Source organism: Lycium barbarum, chromosome 8 (genome assembly GCF_019175385.1).
Source record: "Lycium barbarum isolate Lr01 chromosome 8, ASM1917538v2, whole genome shotgun sequence".
NCBI classification, from domain to species: domain Eukaryota; kingdom Viridiplantae; phylum Streptophyta; class Magnoliopsida; order Solanales; family Solanaceae; genus Lycium; species Lycium barbarum.
The window spans coordinates 100,927,132-100,950,858 of record NC_083344.1 but is presented as its reverse complement, the minus strand read 5'-3'; the positions used below and the strand labels follow the sequence as shown (position 1 = coordinate 100,950,858).

General features: G+C 35.8%; 2 protein-coding genes and 1 pseudogene across 15 annotated transcripts in view; 1 reads left to right on the top strand and 2 right to left on the bottom strand.

Moving 5' to 3' along the window:
- LOC132606445 (uncharacterized) overlaps positions 1–10,456 on the bottom strand; it is a 28,973-nt gene extending 18,517 nt beyond the window's left edge. For 6 of the 14 annotated variants that reach the window (XM_060319949.1, XM_060319957.1, XM_060319963.1 and 3 more), the window contains exons 1-10: positions 10,283–10,455; positions 10,029–10,055; positions 9,033–9,155; positions 8,078–8,405; positions 6,668–6,754; positions 5,817–6,176; positions 4,001–4,102; positions 3,149–3,508; positions 1,392–1,493; positions 540–899 (exon numbers count right to left, since the gene is read on the bottom strand). In XM_060319949.1, the coding sequence (XP_060175932.1) occupies positions 540–899; positions 1,392–1,493; positions 3,149–3,508; positions 4,001–4,102; positions 5,817–6,176; positions 6,668–6,754; positions 8,078–8,405; positions 9,033–9,155; positions 10,029–10,055; positions 10,283–10,329 (1,896 nt within the window). In that variant the 5' untranslated portion in view covers positions 10,330–10,455. Of the gene's footprint in view, positions 1–539; positions 900–1,391; positions 1,494–3,148; positions 3,509–4,000; positions 4,103–5,816; positions 6,177–6,667; positions 6,755–8,077; positions 8,406–9,032; positions 9,156–10,028; positions 10,056–10,282 lie in introns of all 14 variants that reach the window. The other 8 variants (XM_060319953.1, XM_060319954.1, XM_060319950.1 and 5 more) reach the window with 5 other exon arrangements.
- A 2,208-nt stretch (positions 10,457–12,664) lies between these two features.
- LOC132608022 (L-type lectin-domain containing receptor kinase IX.1-like) lies at positions 12,665–14,517 on the bottom strand (annotated as a pseudogene).
- A 7,485-nt stretch (positions 14,518–22,002) lies between these two features.
- Positions 22,003–23,170, top strand: LOC132608021 (uncharacterized). The gene is made up of 2 exons (XM_060322103.1): positions 22,003–22,353; positions 22,730–23,170. Exons 1-2 carry the CDS (start codon positions 22,003–22,005, stop codon positions 23,168–23,170), a joined length of 792 nt encoding a protein of 263 aa, XP_060178086.1.
- Positions 23,171–23,727: the final 557 nt, after the last annotated feature.

Here is a 23,727-nt window from a genome sequence, read left to right as displayed (position 1 = left end):
CCTTATTTTTCAAAGCCACGTGGTATTTTTTTTTCCCTGGTGGGTTGGGACTAGTTCATTTTTAAAAAAGGGTAGACTTATTCCTTGAAGCCAAGGAGATTTTTTTTTTTAAACGAACGAGATAACCCACTAGAGAAAACAAATTACCTCGTGGCAAAAAATAAAATAAAAAGTCTATTTAAAAAAAATGGGTAGACTTATTTTTTAAAATCCACGGACATTTTCTTAATTAAAATATAAACTAAATGATTTTTCAAAAACTTCTGGCAGCGAAAAGGGTATATTTGCACCATTAGTGTAACGGCAGGGGTATATATGAACCAGTTTTTTAACAAGGGCATCTGCTCTAAATCGCAAAATTGAGGGGTATATTTGCACCTTTGTGTAACGTTAGGGGTATATATGCACCAGTTTTTTAACAAGGGGTATATCTGCTCTAAATCGCAAAATTGACGGGTATATTTGCACCTTTGCCCTTATTTTTTTAAACTCTGTGCCAAGTCAAACTAAGACAAACAAATCGAAACGGATGGAGTAACCTGTTTGGGCTCAGCTGCTTCATTGGCAACGTGCTCTGATCGTGCTGCAGCTTCATGCTTGACTTTCTCCTGATTAAGCTGATTAGAATTTGTTGTAACAGGTGAGCTTCCTTCACTTTTGGCCGTTTGCTGGCAAGTTTTCAGCCCTTCACTCTTTGCTTTATGTTTCCTTCCATTAAGATGGGACTTCAAGATTTGCTCTGAGGTGGCTGTCACTTGGCATACTGCACAAGTCCACTCTGTCTGAACTTGCTTTGAAGATATAATCCTGGGAAGTCTAATCTCTTCAGCATCTGCTGGAACTGTCATTTCCTTGACCTGCACTCCTGTCGTTTTCTTCTCAATCGGAATTGGATATCCCTGCAGTTGCACAGACATCTTAATCGCTGGTGTACAGATTACTTTTGCTTGAATACAGAAACACAAAAACTAGGATAGAATAAAGGTGGTACTGACGTTTTACGAGCATTAATTATCTCCCCTTTCTAATGGCTTCAAATGTTTACAGGAGAAACAGAGGCTCAAGCCCATACTAAGATCTATGAAACTAATGCAAACTTCAAAAAGGATTAATTTTACAAAATGCACCACTTTAACTTTCAGGTTGCTCGGCGATTATTTTAGCATGAACAAGGTTTCTTCTTGGCCTAAATGATAATGCACTTTAGCTTGATGGATGAGCCTACTTTTTGTTTTGATATACAGTGAGCTCCACCTCAAGCTCTCCTCTTGTCATCAATCATGAATTAGCAGCTTGTTTAATGTTTCATCTATCAAGGCATCTAGAGCAATACTTGTGAACACATAAAATTCCAAAAGAAGTAAGGAAATTCAGGGGTTAAGAAATCTAACCTGTTTGGTATCAGCAGCTTCACGTTTTGCCATATGCTCCATCACTTTGATATCTTCCAAAACAGGATGGCTCCCTTCACATTCTCTCTGATTAGGGGTAATCTGGTTGTAATTTATGGGATTTTAAGGAATGAAAGCATGTGAAGAGACAAAAATAAATTCACTAAAAACAAACAAGTAATCAGTTATGATGTTAACAAAACGAAAATTCAGACTTTTTGATGCTTTATTTGAGAAAACCAACTGCATAATGTTTATTACAATAACCTACTTCTCATGTACATAAAATAGTTTAAGGGTTGGAAGGTACACAACATCTATGCAAACAAATCATTCGTGAATTTGCTGGAAATAAGCAAATCTCCAAAAATAGTCCATGATATCATTGTTAGGATCAAGCGCGCACCATCACAACAAAACCTATAGCTGGTACCAAAAATCACAACTTTATTTCTTCACCCATACCATCAAGCAACATGTGCGAATCCGTCTTGGGCCTCGCTATAGGCAAGATGTTGGTGTTAGCCAACAACCCCCCCCCCCCCCCCCCCAAAACCAAAAACCCGAGGTTCAAATTGTTTTAGCACATATGGAGCTTCTTCTTCAGTTTAAATGATAATGTTTCTTGATCCCGGTGTGCATTATCAATTGCCATCTTCCTCGTTTAGCTTGATTTATCAGCGTAAATCGTTGTCTTCATATACAGCTAAGCCTCACTTTTCCTGACTTGACCACCAAGAGTATCAGTAGCAGCTAATTAGCTATTCTCATGGAAACATCAAGCTCCTCTTTTGACCAATCACTTGCTTAAGATCTACCCTTATTGTTTGCTCAACAATTGCATCCCGAGCGATGTTAAGGCATAATATATCCCAAAAAAGGACCAAGGAAATTTTAGGGTTAAGAATGATACCCCCTCCGTTTAAATTTGTTTATCTTACTTTCCTTTTTGGTCTATTTAAAAAAGAATGTTACTTTCTATATTTAGTAACTCTTTACCCCAATATATCCAACATGGCATATTTAAGCTCACAAGATTCAAAGGGCATTTTGGTACATTACACACATCTTTTGTTTAAGACTACGAGATTCAAGTCTTCTTTATTTTTTGGGAAACGGTGCAATATACTCCTCGACTTTGTGATTTAGAGCAGATATACCCCTCGTTAAAAAAGTGGTGCATATATACCCCTGCCGTTACACAAATGGTGCAAATATACCATTTTCGTTGACAGATTTTGTCAAAAAATTATTTAGCTTATTTTTTAAATAAAAAATTTCCCCGTGCCTCAAAAACAATTTAAATAGCCTTATTTTTCAAAGCCACGTGGTATTGTTTTTTCCCTGGTGGGTTAGGACTAGTTCATTTTTAAAAAAGGGTAGACTTATTCCTTGAAGCCAAGGAGATTATTTTTTTTAAACGAACGAGATAACCCACTAGAGAAAACAAATTACCTCGTGGCAAAAAATAAAATAAAAAGTCTATTTAAAAAAAATGGGTAGACTTATTTTTTTAAATCCACGGACATTTTCTTAATTAAAATATAAACTAAATGATTTTTCAAAAATTTCTGGCAGCGAAAAGGGTATATTTGCACCATTAGTGTAACGGCAGGGGTATATATGAACCAGTTTTTTAACAAGGGCATCTGCTCTAAATCGCAAAATTGAGGGGTATATTTGCACCTTTGTCCTTATCTTTGTAAACTCTGTGCCAAGTCAAACTAAGACAAACAAATCGAAACGGATGGAATAACCTGTTTGGGCTCAGCTGCTTCATTGGCAACGTGCTCTGATCGTGCTGCAGCTTCATGCTTGACTTTCTCCTGATTAAGCTGATTAGAATTTGTTGTAACAGGTGAGCTTCCTTCACTTTTGGCCGTTTGCTGGCAAGTTTTCAGCCCTTCACTCTTTGCTTTATGTTTCCTTCCATTAAGATGGGACTTCAAGATTTGCTCTGAGGTGGCTGTCACTTGGCATACTGCACAAGTCCACTCTGTCTGAACTTGCTTTGAAGATATAATCCTGGGAAGTCTAATCTCTTCAGCATCTGCTGGAACTGTCATTTCCTTGACCTGCACTCCTGTCGTTTTCTTCTCAATCGGAATTGGAGATCCCTGCAGTTGCACAGACATCTTAATCGCTGGTGTACAGATTACTTTTGCTTGAATACAGAAACACAAAAACTAGGATAGAATAAAGGTGGTACTGACGTTTTACGAGCATTAATTATCTCCCCTTTCTAATGGCTTCAAATGTTTACAGGAGAAACAGAGGCTCAAGCCCATACTAAGATCTATGAAACTAATGCAAACTTCAAAAAGGATTAATTTTACAAAATGCACCACTTTAACTTTCAGGTTGCTCGGCGATTATTTTAGCATGAACAAGGTTTCTTCTTGGCCTAAATGATAAGGCACTTTAGCTTGATGGATGAGCCTACTTTTTGTTTTCATATACAGTAAGCTTCACCTCAAGCTCTCCTCTTTTCATCAATCATGAATTAGCCGCTTGTTTAATGTTTCATCTATCAAGGCATCTAGAGCAATACTTGTGAACACATAAAATTCCAAAAGAAGTAAGGAAATTCAGGGGTTAAGAAATCTAACCTGTTTGGTATCAGCAGCTTCACGTTTTGCCATATGCTCCATCACTTTGATATCTTCCAAAACAGGATGGCTCCCTTCACATTCTCTCTGATTAGGGGTAATCTGGTTGTAATTTATGGGATTTTAAGGAATGAAAGCATGTGAAGAGACAAAAATAAGTTCACTAAAAACAAACAAGTAATCAGTTATGATGTTAACAAAACGAAAATTCAGACTTTTTGATGCTTTATTTGAGAAAACCAACTGCATAATGTTTATTACAATAACCTACTTCTCATGTACATAAAATAGTTTAAGGGTTGGAAGGTACACAACATCTATGCAAACAAATCATTCGTGAATTTGCTGGAAATAAGCAAATCTCCAAAAATAGTCCATGATATCATTGTTAGGATCAAGCGCGCACCATCACAACAAAACCTATAGCTGGTACCAAAAAACACAACTTTATTTCTTCACCCATACCATCAAGCAACATGTGCGAATCCGTCTTGGGCCTCGCTATAGGCAAGATGTTGGTGTTAGCCAACAACCCCCCCCAAAAACCAAAAACCCGAGGTTCAAATTGTTTTAGCAGATATGGAGCTTCTTCTTAAGTTTAAATGATAATGTTTCTTGATCCCGGTGTGCATTATCAATTGCCATCTTCCTCGTTTAGCTTGATTTATCAGCGTAAATCGTTGTCTTCATATACAGCTAAGCCTCACTTTTCCTGACTTGACCACCAAGAGTATCAGTAGCAGCTAATTAGCTATTCTCATGGAAACATCAAGCTCCTCTTTTGACCAATCACTTGCTTAAGATCTACCCTTATTGTTTGCTCAACAATTGCATCCCGAGCGATGTTAAGGCATAATATATCCCAAAAAAGGACCAAGGAAATTTTAGGGTTAAGAATGATACCCCCTCCGTTTAAATTTGTTTATCTTACTTTCCTTTTTGGTCTATTTAAAAAAGAATGTTACTTTCTATATTTAGTAACTCTTTACCCCAATATATCCAACATGGCATATTTAAGCTCACAAGATTCAAAGGGCATTTTGGTACATTACACACATCTTTTGTTTAAGACTACGAGATTCAAGTCTTCTTTATTTTTTGGGAAACGCTAATATACCCCTCAACTTTGTGATTTAGATGAGATATACCCGTCTTTAAAAAAGTGGTGCATATATACCCCTGCCGTTACACAAATGGTGCAAATATACACTTCTCGCTGATAGAATTTGTTAAAAAATTATTTAGCTTATTTTTTAGTTAAAAAAATGCCACATGCCTTTAAAAAAAAAAAGTCTACCTAATTTTTTAAGTACACTTAATTTTTCAAAGCCACGTGGTATGTTTTTTTTTCCTGGTGGGTCGGGTCTGGTTCATTTTTAAAAAAAGTGTACACTTATTTTTTTGAAGCCAAGGAGATCTTTAAAAAAAAAAAAAGAACGAGACAACCCACTAGACAAAACAAAATTACCGCGCGGCAAAAAAAAATTTTAAAAAAAAAAAAAAAAGTCTACTTCAAAAAAATGGGTAGACTTATTTTTTAAAATCCACAGACATTTTCTCAATTACAAGATAAGCTAAATGATTTTACGAAAACTTCGGGCAGCAAAAAGGGTATATTTACACCATTTGTGTAGCGGCAGGGGTATATTTGCACCATTTGTGTAACGTTAGGGGTATATATGCACCAGTTTTTTAACAAGGGGTATATCTGCTCTAAATCGCAAAATTGAGGGGTATATTTGCACCTTTGCCCTTATTTTTTTAAACTCTGTGCCAAGTCAAACTAAGACAAACAAATCGAAACGGATGGAGTAACCTGTTTGGGCTCAGCTGCTTCATTGGCAACGTGCTCTGATCGTGCTGCAGCTTCATGCTTGACTTTCTCCTGATTAAGCTGATTAGAATTTGTTGTAACAGGTGAGCTTCCTTCACTTTTGGCCGTTTGCTGGCAAGTTTTCAGCCCTTCACTCTTTGCTTTATGTTTCCTTCCATTAAGATGGGACTTCAAGATTTGCTCTGAGGTGGCTGTCACTTGGCATACTGCACAAGTCCACTCTGTCTGAACTTGCTTTGAAGATATAATCCTGGGAAGTCTAATCTCTTCAGCATCTGCTGGAACTGTCATTTCCTTGACCTGCACTCCTGTCGTTTTCTTCTCAATCGGAATTGGATATCCCTGCAGTTGCACAGACATCTTAATCGCTGGTGTACAGATTACTTTTGCTTGAATACAGAAACACAAAACTAGGATAGAATAAAGGTGGTACTGATGTTTTAAGAGCACTAATTGTCTTCCTTTTCTAATGGCTTCAAATGTTTATAGGAGAAACAGAGGCTCGAGGCCATACTAAGATCTATGAAACTAATGAAAACTTCAAAAAGGATTAATTTTACAAAATACACAACTTTAACATTCAGGTTGCTCGGCGATTATTTTAGCATGAACAAGGTTTCTTCTTGGCCTAAATGATAATGCACTTTAGCTTGATGGATGAGCCTACTTTTTGTTTTCATATACAGTGAGCTTCACCTCAAGCTCTCCTCTTGTCATCAATCATGAATTAGCAGCTTGTTTAATGTTTCATCTATCAAGGCATCTAGAGCAATACTTGTGAACACATAATATTCCAAAAGAAGTAAGGAAATTCAAGGGTTAAGAAATATAACCCGTTTGGTCTCAGCAGCTTCATGTTTTGCCATATGCTCCGTCACTTTGATATCTTCCCAAACAGGATGACTCCCTTCACATTCTCTCTGATTAGGGGTAATGTGTTTGTTATTTATGAGATTTTAAGGAATGAAAGCATGTGAAGAGACAAAAATAATTCACTACAAACAAACAAGTAATTAGTTCTGTTGTTAACAAAAGGAAAATTCAGACTTTTTGATGCTTTATTTGAGAAAACCAACTGCATAATGTTTATTACAATAACGTACTTCTCATGTACATAAAATAGTTTAAGGGTTGGAAGGTACACAACATCTATGCAAACAAAGCATTCACGAATTTGCTGGAAAAAAGCAAATCTCCAAAAATAGTCCATGATATCATTGTTAGGATCAAGCGCATACCATCACAACAAAACCTATAGCTGGTACCAAAAAACACAACTTTATTTCTTAACCCATACCATCAAGCAACATGTTCGATAATGACTCCGTCTTGGGCCTCGCTATAGGCAAGATGTTGGTGTTGGCTAGCCAACAAACCCCCCCCCCCCCCCCCCAAGGTTCAAATTGTTTTAGCACATATGGAGCTTCTTCTTAAGTTTAAACGATAATATTTCTTGATCTCGGTGTGCATTATCAATTGCCATCTTCCGCATTTAGCTTGATTGATCAGCGTAAATCGTTGTCTTCATATACAGCTAAGCCTCACTTTTCCTAACTTGACCACCAAGAGTATCAGTAGCAGCTAATTAGCTATTCTCATGGAAACATCAAGCTCTCCTCTTTTGATCAATCGCTTGCTTAAGATCTACCCTTATTGTTTGCTCAACAATTGCATCCCGAGCGATGTTAAGGCACAATATATCCCAAAAAAGGACCAAGGAAATTTTAGGGTTAAGAATGATACCCCCTCTGTTTAAATTTGTTTATCGTACTTTCCTTTTTGGTCTGTTTAAAAAAGAATGTCACTTTCTATATTTAGTTACTCTTTACCCCAATATATACAACATGGCATTTTTAAGCACACAAGATTCAAAAGGCATTTTGGTACATTACACACATCTTTTGTTTAAGACTACGAGATTCAAGTCTTCTTTATTTTTCGGGAAACGGTGCAAATATACCCCTCAACTTTGTGATTTAGAGCAGATATACCCCTCATTAAAAAAGTGGTGCATATATTCCCTTGCCGTTACACAAATGGTGCAAATATACCATTTTCGCCGACAGGATTTGTTAAAAAATTATTTAGCTTATTTTTTAATTAAAAAAATACCGCGTGCCTTTAAAAAGTCTACCTTTTTTTTAAGTAGACTTATTTTTTATTTTTTTAAGTTTGCATCAAAGCAAGTGTGTCCAATTCGATAATGAATTGTCTACTCCTTGCGAAAGTAACGTCTGCCATACCTTGTCTGCAATAAGTTTCTCCAGAGCATCGGAACCATTTTCTTCAAGATACCTCTGTGCCACAGCCAGAAATGTTTCAGTCTTGAGAGATGGATCCTCCATTGGTTTGTTAAACCAGTCAGTAACAGTTTGAAGGTTGACAGACAAGCACAAATATAGAAGGAGTTGGTAGACATAACGAGAATCATTAAACTGCCTGATAGTATCAGGCAGTTTAAGTGGAAAACATGGACGAATAAGGTTTTGATAAAGATAACATGCGCCGTTAAACTGCTGTATCACCAACCAACATATGGTTATTAATTTTATATATGGCCACACAGGAACCCTGCCAAAGTAAATGAAAAGACATTAGTATATGCAACAGGAGTTGGCTCTCATGCCGACATGTATATTACACAATTTTTTTCCAATTGCTTCAGCAAACTCTCTAGCTCTTGAAATCCTCAACTTCTCACCAAGGGAATTTAAGAACACAAGCAAGAACAGACATATAACTACCGATATGGACGAGTAACTGAAATAGGTGCATTATAAGACTTTGAGGTTCACTTGAAAAAGAATCTGTCAATATTCAATGAGTCAATGTAAGAGTATGGATCCAGAAACAAATTGTAATTACTTGAGCAGGGTGCAAAGCACGAGAATTTGCATATGAAGCATATACTCGTTCCGTTGGAGTTTAGTATCAAGTAGATATCTGCCTACACGGTAAGGCCACCAATAGAGGATATCATAAGTTCATTAAAAATTAATGTCTTCGAGTTTGCCATTATTTTTCTTCAAGTTTTCCCAATGATCTTTACTGAAGTTAATCTACTTAACAAGTGTCAATAATTTAAAGAGTTCTTATTTCCATACGATTTAAAGAGGATCATGAAAGGAATACACGTAAAATAAAGGTCACAAATTCTTGGCCCTTTTAATATAGCCAACTAAGAGTACAGCACATTACCATTCAATAAGCTTCTCAAACGCGTGCTCGAACAGAGAAATAAAAGAAAAGATGGTCCAATATGTGACTAGCTTCCTCATGTGATACTTGGAGCCAGCCTCAATCGCTCGTATTGATGCAAATCTGCAGTTCCACAAAAGAATTGGGTAACTTAACAAGCAAAAATGCTACACCAGATGACCAAAGTTGGAAATGAAAGCATTCAATAATTGAAACATTGTTATGCCTTAGGATGCACTTGCCAGGGTCGTAGCTACCTTTGGTGAAGGGGCCTCAACTGGTTCCCCTCATATTACACTATGCTAAAAGGATAAAACAATTTTTTTGGTGTGTCTGTGTGTGTGTGTGTATATATATATATTGTTGAATCCCCTCGACATAGGATAAAGTATTAGATGTGATATTTTTACGTTTTTTCGGAATCTCCTGGTTCAAAATTTTGGTTCTGCAACTGCATTTGGCATGGAGTAAAATGTTTCATATAGAAAAGTTTCGGAAATTTTCAAAAATATACAGCCCGACATAAAATATTATGTCCACATAGCCATATTTTGAGTTTACACCCGTATAGCCAACTTTTGTTTCTTTCTGCAACAGTGATTATACAACATTTTTTTTGGGAACAGTGTATACAATATTATACAACATTATACATAATGTATCAACCTTGTATAAAAGTGTATAATAATGTATATAAAAGGTGTTTATAAACAAACAAGGGCTAAACCGGGTAACAAACTCAAATATGGACTAAAACGGGTAAATGTTTCCCCCATGTATCATACAGTGTAATTTTCCCGTTTTCGATGAACAATATATATATCGGTTGAAACAAGTGATACGAAGTAGAAGTTTGGTTATTTGTAAATTAAAGAAAAGGCGTTTCCATCCAAATATGGAATTGTAAGATCACATAATATGTGCAAAATAGATTTGTAAAGGACAAAGGAAACCAAAGTTAACGAGTGTGGAGTAATGGGGAGTTCACACACTTACAGAGGATAGCCCAGAGCAAGTACCGGCCTGCAAATACAGTAGAGCAAGAAATCAAGAGTATAAATACATGCAACATACGTACTTGAATATGTAGACTCATGCATATACGTATAATGTTGGGGAAAAAAAAAAGGTAGACAAAGCTAAAGTCTTGTTTATTTTTAACCCTTCTTCTTCACAACTCGGCAAGATTTCATGTCCCAAGTTTCATTTTTTAACAAACAACACATAATGGAGAAAGAAACTAAATTTACCAAGCGAGGAAATCGATCAAGTGAAGTGTATATCTGAGAAAACCCATTTTGGAAAAATAAATTTTCTTTGCTTTTCTTTGCTGCAATTTCCTCAGCTTGAATTCTATCAAGTTCTTGAATTTCAATGATCAGAGAGAGAGGAACAGACACTGTGTACTTCACAAGACTTTATGAGGATCAAAAGAAGTAAAGAATATTCAAAAAAGGTCTCTCTTTTCCAGTAATAACAAAAATATCCTACTAATGGTGAGTTGTAAAGTGGAAAAGGTCAGGCCAATTTTGGAAAAGTGTAAAATTGACACGTCTTTCTATGTTCCAATCAACTAAAGGCATTGAGTTTTCATTTTATTTTTCTAATTTAAATGTGTGATTCTGGCGAATTGTAATTAACAGCCTAATTAATGAAGGTTGAGTCACCATAGTCCTTTCAACTTTCGTTTTCTCCCTTACTGCTATTCCGTTCTTCTTATTTTCACATCTATACGACTTGACTTCCGAAATGCTCGTCCTCTCAAATCCTTAACGACGAAGGACTTGTTGTTTAATACTCCCTCCGTTTTAATTTATGTGAACCAATTTAACTGGATATGATATTTAAGAAAGAATGAATACTTTTAAAACTTGTGGTTCAAAATAAGTGTTAAATATTTGTGTGGCTGTAAATCATTTCATAAAGTGAATTTGTTTTCAAATTATAAAAGAGGTCATTCATAGTGGCACAGATTAAAAAGGAAATAGGTTCACATAAATTGAAACAAAGGGAGTATAATTTTGGCCGACGTTCTATTTGCAACTAGATGACGAAAGCCCGTGCTTGTACCGGCTCAACACAAAAAATAATATCACATTTTTTATTAGTCTGTCTAAAAACAATGATATATTTTTATGTTTAGAAATCATTTAACTTGAAACTTCTCCTTTTACCTTTAATGAAATGATTTAAATCCACACAAATATTTATGACTTATTTTAGATCACAAATTTCAAAGATGTTTCCTTTTTTTAAACTTCGTGTCTAGTCAAATTATGTCACATAAATTAGGACAGAGAGAGTACCTTTTAGTAATATAATTATGAAATTTTTATAGAAAGTATTATAATTCAATTAATTGAAAATATTAATAAATTATTTTACTTAGTCCGCTTCTCCCATATATGACTTTTCTGATTTGGTTCTCCAATTGAAATATTTGAAATACACCTTCTCCTACCGAGTTTCATGCCATCATCTCTTTCTACTCAATAACACTGAAAGGCGCTTTCATGTGTCAGCATCTGTTGTAGTCTTAAATTTTTAAGTATAGACCAACTTCATCATTTTAAGAAAATATATGTATACGTTTCTTGACCATTTATATTTCATCTTCTTGATGTTATTCCTCATTATTTGTGTGAGACGTATGTGTCTAAAATTAGTGCATTTTTATCCTTATCCATAGGTATAAGTTTTAAATCTTTTGATTTTTTAACTTCTTTAGCGGTTTTTGTGTTCAATTTAAATCGTTTTTTTTTTTCTTGAACTTCTCTTCTTTAAATTTTCTCTAAGTATACCTTTGCCATTTTCTGAACTTATTATCATTATTTAAATTTCCTTTTTTTTTTTTACAATTGTCTCCTAATTCTTTTCGTGAACTCCACCTTTTTTTTTTATTTTTTATTATTATTATAGAAGAGGGAGTTGACGACCAAACCCATTCTTCTTTTTTATTACTATTATAGAAGAGTGGGTTGACGATCAAACCCACTCTTCTATAAGAGTTAAAATTAAAAAATAGGAAGTTTTCAAATTCGTTCCTCTTAACGCTTTAATCTTTTCAAGAGAGCATTTGGCTCTCGCATATACTCTTTACCCCTAAATTTGTAACTTAGAATAACAATTAAATTCATATTGAAGAAATTGCACGAATTGTCCTTCAAATGGGCTGATCTTTAATTTTTGCCATTTAGCAATTGAACTTAGTTCTTTAAGGTCAAAAGTCATGTGTCATAACTTATGAGATATTACAACAACAATAACAACATATTCAGTGTAATCTCACAGGTGAGGTTTGGGAAGAGTAGGATGTACGCAGACCTTACATCTACCTTTGTGGGGTGGAGAGACTAATTCTGATTGACCCTAAGCTCAAAAGAAACGTAGTCAATGCATGATTGCCAAAAAAAAAAAAAAAAAAAGCAAAATATCAAGAGAAACAAATGGAGCAATACATAGTAGTACACACATATGGGTAATGATATATGCGGTACATAAATAATACTACTAAGAAAAGGAGAAGAGGAGATGAAAAGACTAGCCCCAAACCTCTCTCACACAAAACGCGACAAAACTCAACTACCCTCCAATCTAAGGTCATGTCCTCAGTTGTATCATGTGCTGTCTAATCACATCCCCCAGTTTTTCTTCGGCCTACCTCTACCTCTCCTAACTCCTGCAATCGCCAATCTCTCACACCTCCTAACTGGTGCACCCTCACACCTCCTATTCACATGCCCAAACCATCTCAGTCTCGCTTCTTTCATCTTATCCGCCATGAAGATCACTCCGACGAATAACTGTTGTTTCCTTCCACAAGCTATTTCTAATGCGACAATACCAAAGCTATTGACATTTGTTTCCTTGCTAGCTTTGTCAGTGATGAACCATTCAAGGGCTATGTAGCCCCTTGTACCTGCCAAAACTGCTGTTTGGGATCTCTTTTCATGGTCAACCAGCTTAGCTAACCCAAAATCCCCAAGTTTGGCATTGAAATTGGAATCCAACATAATATTGCTCGACTTTATATCCCTATGTACCACGCATTGTTCCCGTTCTTCAGGTAGATATAACAATGCCGAGGCCAAGCCTTGAGCAATCTTGAATCTTATTGGCCATGTCAAATGACTTTTTCCCTTGAAGAGATGGGTATCCAAGCTTCCATTAAGCATAAACTCATAGACAAGTAGAAGCTCTCTTTTCTCATGGCACCAGCCGATGAGTTGCACTAAATGTTTATGTCGTAACAGGCTAATGATCCTCACTTCTGATGCATACTCTCTTACTCCTTGCTTGGAATCCCTTGAAACCCTCTTAACAGCAATAAAGGAATTGGATTATCTGAGATATCCTTTATAAACACCCCGGAACCCACCTTGCCCAAGCATCTCTTCTAGCGAAATGTTCTTTGTACATCTAGCCAACTCACTGTATAAGAACTTCTTTGGTCCTGTGCTTCTTTCAAATTCATCGGTCATGGAACCATCAAAGATAACTTCCTTTTCATCTTCTCTGACCTTCCTCTTTCTCCAATATACAAACAACATCAAAACATATACTGAAACCAAAACAGAACCACCAGAAATCAATCCGACCACAAGTCCTAAATTAGTTTTGGTTGGTGCATGCTCTAGCTTGGTGTTTAGTAAGGCTACCTCTGGATCTGTCATGTTGTTATTATTAGCTAAAGAAGAAGTAAAATTCCAAGAATAGATGCTTTGGAACACAAAGACGAGTCCTGCTCCACCTGTGAAGCCAAAAGTGACCCATTCTGGCAAATATTCCCTCAGGTCAAGATTGTAAGATAGGCTCTGCGGCTAGTGACTGTGGTATTCCCTTTGAGTTGGAAACCGGTGAAGACAACACTAAGATTTTTTGAGGTTGAATTATAGCTGATCCAGGCATCAGTTCTCCTACCATCTGGAATGCTACTATACCATGTCACATTAGCAACAGATTGCATAGAGTTGATATCTATACCTACATGATCACCCATTGGGTCATACTGGACGTTCTGATAGGTGTCAAACTCCACAGCAACAAAATGATTACTCGATGTATTCAGTCGCTGAGTATTACTTGTAAGGCCAAGACTTCCATCTCTGGTTGTGTTATCAGGAATTGTTGAACCTGCAGGCGCGAGGAAGAAGGCAAGACCATCACCATATCTTGTTATACCCTGTGAATTGATGCTAAAGGAGGAATGTGTACTGAAATCTATGAGATTTTCCGAGGCCTTATCCCCGAGATGCAGTGGTTTCGAATATGTGGCCCGACCTATGCTCGCATTTATAGCACGATTGAGTTGTTTTATGGTGAATTGAATTGCACCATTTGCTGGATAAGCATCTCTCTCATATGTTACATTATGATCATTAGGCCTAAAACTATCAAAATTGAAGGACAGTGAAGTGACTAAAGGGATTATGATAAGAAGGAAAACAAGATAGTTGAGAGAAGATAAAGAGGCAAAGAGAACCATAGTTGGACAATATGTTAATCAGATAGTTAGACAATTGAATATATACAATAATCTATATGCCTATGGAATACATTTATCATCTTTCCAAAAGCAGCCTATAGTCTTGGTCAACTTTCAGTCTTTTATGTACATAAAGTTATTGAGAGATTGTTTCATGTCGCAACAGTCAACTTTGAATTTACATAACTCCCCACCCCTGGTCTATTCCAAACTATTCAAGAATTAGAGTATTCTTGAAGGGGAAATGAAGACTTTGAAATGCTTTGAGGAATATATTGGTACATTTTGTTTAAGCAGCACCTACATTTAGTTGATAACTGTTGCTATTTCTAATATTTTGTAAGTTGGAATCTATCTCTCATTCTGATTATATGACCCTTTTAAGAATATAGTCTAAAGATGACCAAAAATGGTACTCTCTCCACGACTTAGACAATATACCATATTACCATGTTTGAGAATTTTCTTCTTCAAGAAATGGGCATAATTTACCAATTTATCCACACATGCTAGCTCATTCCATCTCCTCCACCGGTTTACCTTGGCTAGAAGTCCTCCTTCATTGTCAAGAGGCCCACAGACAGCAAGTTGAAACACCTCCATTTTCCCTAGCTAACAGGGCAGATGCAAGCAAATGGTTATATATGTGACCTATACTTCGTCTACCTACAGTAATATCAAGATTGTACTAACTTAAAACTTTAGAGTTAACTTCTCGGATGATCATTTAACTTTCAATTCACTAAACTTCACGGATGATCATTTAACTTTCAATTTACTGAATCAAAGTCGAACAACTAATTTTTGTGACCGAAAGATAATTCAAGTATATATACCTGTTACGGTTCGCATTTTCACAGGCGGGGTTAGAGCTCGGGAAAGCTACTTCGAACTCGTTGGTGCTCTTTCGGACTTTGTTTTAAAAGAGTCACCATCTAACTTTTAGGAAATTAGGAAAATCGGCTTTGAAGGGTTTATTCATACACCGTGAAAAATCCTTCTTAATCCAAAGTTCTAGGTAAAGGTTCTGGTGACCCCATAGGGAAGTTGTTAGGCACCCTAGTATTAAGGATCCGTACTATATAGTTGACCTTCGAGTTCCAATGGGTGAGTATTTGCATGAGCTATTTATTTAGTGTTTATTTCCCGCAAAAAAAAATTCATGCTGCATATCATTTTTTGAAAAAAAAAAAAGAGTTGAATATATCCCCTTTATACATAGGGTATTTAGGTTCGGATTTATGATATCCGGGAATAATTAGTTCCTTTTATATATAAGGATAGTAGTCTTTCTTATAGGAAAAGATAGAAAGTTCATTTATTTTTATTTTTTTGATTTGGGTAACCAAGTTTTATCCATGCTTTACTCACACGTGGACCGGGATAATCTGTTTAATATATTTTCAGAATATCCTTACCTAAATTTTTTTATAATTAAGCGTAGTTTGGACTGTTTTGATTTTTAAAGAAAAGGACTCTTTATATGTTTCGCGCAATTGGTTTTTTAGGAAAAAGATGAATTGTACCCATGGTCAAAAATCTCGCATATGCTCCTTTAAAACGCACTTGCATACATATGTCTATTTTATAACAAAGTTCCAATTTTACTTAAGAAATAAGAGCTTTATTTCAAAATCAGTTCTGATTTATCAAATGCCTTATTTATTTATGGCAAACTTACAGGAATGACTACCTTATTATAGGTTCTTACCATTAGTAACTACCATTTTATTTATTACATTTCGTAGCTACCTTTTTAGTTAATTACCATATGTATTGCGTGTATTTACGGTATAGTAAATAGACTCAGAAGCTGTATCTTTAAAAACAGATCCCTTAGAAATAGGCATTTAATTTGGTCTTAAATGGGAAAATATAATTCATAATAATATCTTTCATAATCTGCTCCATAAATTTAGCTTCCATTTCCATATTCTTCACGATTCTCCTTCTCTCCACCCTTCTTTTTCAAATGCAATGTAAAATTCAAAAATTCAAACCAATCAACTGCAGAGGAAAAACAGCAACACAGCAAATACGATCATTCTAATGGTAATTCGAAAGTTCATGGTTTTTTTTTAATAAAAACACTCAAAATGTATTTCAGATTGCCATTGATTTTTGTAGTTTTTTTACTTCTTATTTGTCAAAATGTCCTAAGTACCTTCGTCTTTGAATTCCTCTTCAGTGACGAGCTTCAAATAAATGTGTTATATGTTCGGGAAAAAAACTGAATGTAGTATTTTTGTGTTGTATGTTGGTTGGGTATTTGAGCAGTGATGAATTGTGTGTTGAAAACATGTACATTCAGTTTTCGTATTTATATTGTTTGTTTCAATTTGTGAATACACAAATCTTGGTTTTTTTGATGTGTTGTTGTTTTTCCTCCCAAATACATAAATACATACGGTATCTCTGGATGTATTTGTGTATTTGAGACAGTGTATCGTATATCTCTTATGTTTGTCACGAGTGTTAATGTATTTGTCATACTGTATAGAATGGATTGTTGTATATATAAATCTGTAGGTATTTATGTATTTGGGAGACTGTTTCATGTGTTCATTATCATATGTACTGGTGTATTTGAAAGTATGTGCGTATTTGATAAACACAGTTTCTGCTTGAAATATGTTTATATATATATATTTGTGTGTATTTATGTATCTGAGATAGTGTTTTCATAAGCTGTTTTATCAAAAATGTTAATGTATTTGAAAATATGTATGTAGTTGATTTTTGTATTAATTTTGTATATTATTTTATAATGTATTTCAGGTTGTAATCAATCTCAACTAATTCATTCATTTTGAGTACAAGAATGTCCACTGTATCGTCGTTGCTAAGACACTCAGGTAATTGGAACAATGAAAACTGCTATGTGAATTTCAAAATCGATGCAGTGGCTTTCAGAGAATATTCGACGTATATAGATTTATTACAAGCAGTTGCGACTCAGCTGAATATAGACATGCAACTGAAAAACATATACATCAAATATATCGTTGAAGGTAATGACACACCAATGGAAATACATAATGATATGAGTATTAGGGTGTATGTGGAATTGAAGAAAGAGAACAAACAGTTAGCGATGTATACTTTGTGCATAACTACAACGGATAAAAGCGTTGATAATTGTGTATCTGGTGAAAGTTGTATTGAAGGAGGAGTTTTGCAAATTGGTTACATAAAGCAAACAAATGCTATGGAAACAGTAGGGAGTGAAGACTTAGCTTCTTCAAGTTATGGCAATGCCGTTGTTGTATTCGAAAACGACACAAATCTGGTTATATCAGATAAGAACCAAAAAGAGGTTGTTGTTGATCAAGTTTACAAGGACAAAGATACACTAAAGGCTGTTATGGCGAATTATGCAATTTCCAACAGGTTCAATTTTCATGCCGAGAGGTCTAATGCGATAAGGTGTGTTTAAATGTTCTGAACTATTATATTTTAAATTTAATGTAGTTATCTGATATATTGTCAACTAATGTATTTGTTTTCATGTTTGTATTTGAAGCTATACACTAGTATGTGTGTCTGAAGAGTGTGATTGGAAATTTAGGGCATCGAGCGTTGGTAAATCAGAAATGTTCAGGGTTAGGGAGTTTCGTGACAAGCATACATGTCCGCTAAAAGATAAGGTGTATTCACAACGTCATGCGACAAGTTGGTTTATAGGTGGAATTGTAAAGCCAAAAGTAGCCAACCATAAGAGGAAATACACACCTAATGATATAGCGGAGGATGTAAGAAATGATCTTGGAATGGATGTGTCCTATATGGTCGCTTGGCGGGCTAAGGAAAAAGCAATGAAGGATTTAATGGGTGAACCATCGGATTCTTACAAAAAATTACCTGGGTACCTATACATCATGGATAAAACGTATCCAGGTTCACATATAAGAATGCGAAAATCCGACGAAAACGAGTTTCTGTATCTGTTTATAGCATTGTATGCATTCATCAAAGGGTTTGATTGTTGTAGGCCAATTGTTGTAGTTTGTTATATCCCGTATTTTTGAACCACGGAGCATCTGCTGGGGTGGGGCCCACATACCGAGATTTTTTTTGGAAAATCTGAAAAGTCATATGAATCACATATGTAAAGTTAAACACAACTCATGAAGTACCTTTGGACCAAATCAAAGTGGAAACCCTCCAAACGAATATTTTTAAGAAAACGTTTTCGGGTGACCTGACTTTGGGGGGAAAAAACTGTATTGTAAGTTTGGAATTTCGAAAATACCTTGAAATAGAAGTTGTAGATAATTGAATTAGCTTTCCATCCATAGGTCGTGGGTTCCCAGGTGACGTCGGTACAAGGAGATATGAACGTTTTAAGGTCGAAAGGTCAGTGGGCTAGGCCCAACTCGGGACCAACCGAGTTGGCCCAAAAAAATGAAAAAAACAATTTCAGGCCCAAGTGAGGAGCCATTCGGCCATGGTCCATAAAAAGGATCCAAGCCCATGGAATTAAGTCATGTGGTCAATGAATAAAAGACCACTTAATCATCCAAATTCCATAGAACTTTCAAGAGAAAGAATAGGAGGAAAAACAAGAGAAAAACAAGAACAAAAAGAGGGCATTTCGGGTTTGGCCATAGAAAAATCACCCCTCAAAATCTTGCCTCTAAAATTATTTTCTTGTTGAATTCCTACTAAATTAAGTGTCCTCTACAACTTGGTGTAATTGTTTTGGAAGAAGGAGCACTTATTTCTTCAAGTTGACAACTTGTTCAAGTGAAGAAGTTTGTAGAAAAAGGTAAGAATCAATTCCTTTTTCTTATGTTATGAAGGTTTGTTTACGTTGTGGTATGTGGAAATGAGTAGAAATTATGGAAATAAGGAAGTTTGCAAAGTGGGTATGTATATATATATGTAGCCATGGGTGTATATATGTTGTATACATATATGAGTTGAATTTTATGTTGCATTCTAGTTGTGGTTATGATGGAAATTATATTGGGAATGAAAGTTGAATGAATTTTGGTTGAAGTTGGAATGTAGATGATTATGTCACTTTAGAATAATTTTGTGATATTATGGAAATGAAGTTGTTAAGATGTGAATTATGATTATGGTTGATGAATTTGGAAGTTGGAAACTTGTTATGAAGTTGTATGCCAAAGATTTGATGTTTTGCATAAGTTATGATTTTGGCGGAAGATTGTATATCATGTATATCGAGTGTATATCTTAAGGAAAACGATATGAAATGTTTCTAGAACTATATGGTGATGATCATGATGGTTGTTGAATATGAAATTATTGATCTTAGTTGAAAGTTGGGTTGAATTGAAGATTATGTCAACTTGTGAGTAAAATGACTAGTTGAAGGATATTTGTGTTTTTAATGTTCATTGTTGATATTGTTGTTGTCGTTTGGGTTGTTGTTGATGATTTATAGCCGAGTTGAATTCTCGGGGTGTCATATGTATAGGGGAAGTGCTGCCGAAATTTCGGTAGCCAAATATGCTTAAAGTTGAAATAATGGCATTAATAATTCACAATTGGTAAACTTGACCAATTGCAGTTTTTCGACGAAACGGGAAGTGAGTTTGGAAAGGCTTAAGGAGCGCGAAAGGTATGTAAAGCAACCCCAATTCTTCCCTTGGCATGCCCCTAGTGTGTTAGGGTCGGATCCGGGCCTCGAAGGACCTCTTGGCCCTCGTAATCCGCAAGACAAAATTTCAGTTTTTCCTTCAGTAGAACTGAACCATTTTGATACGCTTTTTCTGAAATTATGCAATTTTGCTCTAAATTATTCAGAAAATCATAGAATGTTTGTATAACCTTTTTAGGTGATACTATATGCTTAGAGGGCACAATTTGAGCCCGCCGCCTTGTTTGTCCCAAGGAGGGCCCGCTATTTACGGTTTTGCCCCTAATGTGTTAAAGCTTCCTTTTTAAGCGATTTTTGAAAGAAATGTTTTAATTACCCTACTAATCGCTTAACGAATATTATTTTAAATATTCTGTTAAATATTATAAATTATTTTGACACTCGGAATGACTTCGGGAAAGTTATACTTCTGTAATTTATTATGATATCCGAAATACATTTATTATGATTCCGTCCGACCCCATTGGATTTGTTTGTCTTTGATACGCTTCATCGAGTCTTTGAAAACATTTATTATATTTTTAAATTGCATTAGTCTCTCACTACTCCATTCGTGGATGTCCCAATGTTTCCCACACTGAGCCCGGGCCAGGATATGTTGTCAAGCGAAATTCTCTGCATTGTTCGCCGCGTCCCGATGTGAGGGGGCAGGTATACGCGTACATGGGTCTGTGGAGTATGATGTGCCATGTCCGCCTATTCTGATCTGATCTGTATGGCCATTTTGATATGACATTATATGATACGGGGCCACGCCCCTTTTTTTTATTCCTCTGTATAGTGGCACCAGCGTCGGGAGGGTGGCCACATTCTGTCTACCGAGTCCCGTGTCAGGGACCGGATATGATATGATATGACATATGTTTCTGTACGCATTCTGTCTGTTTTGGAAATATGCATTTGACACTCTGGATTCTGTACTCATTTTCTGTAACCATTATGATTTGACTTCTGTGATTCCGCTTTACATATTCAGTACATATTTCGTACTGACCCCTTTTCTTCGGGGGCTGCGTTTTCATGCCGCGCAGGTACTGACGACAGGTTCGCTGATCCACACGTTTAGGATCCTATTTCTGCTATTTGGGGCGCTCTCTTCTACAGAGCCCATCTTTTGGTACAGTCTGTCACTGCTATCTGGATATGTACTTTGTTCAGGGTATGACGGGGCCCTGTCCCGTATTATGATTATGATATGTTCTGTAGAGGTCTGTGGATACATCTGTGTGGGTTCTGTACATATGTTTGGGATATTCTGTTCTGTGATGGCCTTATCGGCCTATGTGTGCCAAGTCTGCTTTTCTGCTAAATTCTGTAGCGACCACTAATATTATTATTATATTATTATTCTGTAGTTAATATGCTAATTTGGGGTATCGGGTACGTATAGGTGCCCAGCTCGGGCACTGGTCGCGGCCCACGGGGTTGGGTCGTGACATAGTTGATGGGAGCCACCTCAAAATAGCATACAACAGAACGTTCATTTCAGCAAGCACATTAGACGGTGCAGGTAAGTCAAATACACGTATCAACTTGATTATACTAAAGAATGAATATGTAGAACTGATTTTTTTTTAATAGCCGCAGTATGTGCAGGTAATATACTTCGTTTAGCATATGGTGTGATAGATTCAGAAAATGACAGGTCTTGGACGTGATTCTTTGAGCGATTCAGGGAAGCGTATGGTGTGAGAGAGAACATGTGTATTGTTTTCGATAGGCATGAAAGCATTAACAAAGTTGTTTCTAGAATCTATCCGAATGTGCCGCATTATGCATGCATATGGCATCCTTGGGGTAACGTATATAAGAAGTATAAGAAGAGCCATGATGTGTTGAGTCCCGTGTTTTATACAATGGCAAAAGCGTACACGCAGGAAGATTTTGATGAGCTTATAGGGAAAGTTGAGAAGGCAGATTTTCGGGTGGCAGAGTATTTGGAATTGGCTGGAAGAGAGAAGTGGGCTAGAGTGTATGCAACTGCTAACCGAGGGTGGACAATGACTTCAAACATAGCAGAGTGTATTAATCGTCACCTTGTAGCAGCAAGAGAGCTTCATATATTTGATTTTCTAGAAGAAGTGAGGAAGATGTTTGGAAGATGGAATTATAATAATCGGAAAAATGGTACATACACATTCACAACACTCGGTAAAAAGTTTCAGGAGATGTTGTCAATAAATGAGTATCTATGTTTACGTATGACGGTATGTTTCTTTTCAAATTGCTTAAGTATGTTCGATTGAGATTCAGTTATGTTCGTTGTATTTGATATATTTATCATATGGAATTTGTGAGATCTATGTGAAAATGATAACATGTATTTATTAGTTGAATATGTATTTGATTCTATTGCATTACTGTATTTGTTGTATTTAATTATATGCAGTCTGGATATATGTGTCAAATAATTTCACAGATTTGGTGTATGTGACTAGATTGATCAAATACAATTAGTCAGTTATGAAAAATAATTAGCGATATGTTTATGACTATAATGGTTTAATCTTTGCAATCATGAACTTATGTGTATTTGAATGTACGTGATGTATGTTTTTGTTGTATTTGACTGATCTGTTGTAGGTCGAACCATCAACCGAATACTTGTACACAATATATGATGCAGGAAGGCGTTTCATCGTTAACTTGGACAACAAAACTTGCAGTTGTCGGATGTTTCAAATAGACGAAATTCCATGCCCACATGCATGGGCTGTCATTAAGAAGAAAAATCTAATGGCTGATGATTACTGTTCCGAATTGTTCAAACCGCATACCGTGGTGAAGACGTATGATGTCGCCGTGGATCCTCTCCCTGACGAGCAGGAATGGAAGATTCCAATATACATATCAGAGGATGTGGTTTTGCCACCAAGATATAAGAGACCTCCTGGTAGGCTGAAGAAAAAGCGTGATAAGCCGTTATTTGAATTGCTTCTTGGGAAAAAGAGACATGCTTGCAGTACTTGTGGACAGACTGGACACAATAGACGATCTTGTAGTAATGCTCCTAGAAGGAAGTAGTTGTTTTTTGTTTGTAGAAGTTTAGATTTGTTACACTAGATACACTGTTGGTTTGCATTTTTTTTTTAATAAAAAACGAAATCTGTTTCACATACTACTTGTGTGATATCTTCATTTGGAATTGTATTGAATAGTTATCTTTAAATTCATTCACAAATGAATATAAAAGGCAGCATCAGTTCTTTCAAAAAAAAATAGTTACTATATTTTAATATGTACTATTGATTCCAAAATACATCAAATATATATAATTTAAAAAGTGTATCTGACTCTGCCATCTTAATAGATGTATTTCAAATATGTTGATGTTTATGGGTTTGGCGAATTCAAATACATATTACCCCCTTGTTTCAAGATATAAATACGCGTACGTATTTTAGTGTACCTCACTGTGTCACATCAAAGATATAGCAAGATATACACATTCATATAAATTGCAAAAACAAAATCACACAATGGTCACTGTATATTAGAATGTAGGCAGATTTAAACATTCATCCAAAAAATGGTCACCATATATTAAAATGTAGTATTGATTCCAATATACATCAAATACA

Excerpts from the sequence above, each read along its gene's own strand:
- LOC132608021 (XM_060322103.1), top strand. The coding sequence starts at position 22,003 with ATGGCAAAAGCGTACACGCAGGAAGATTTTGATGAGCTTATAGGGAAA. Across the intron at positions 22,354-22,729 it reads ATCTATGTTTACGTATGACG|GTCGAACCATCAACCGAATA; the intron begins GTATGTTTCTTT and ends GATCTGTTGTAG.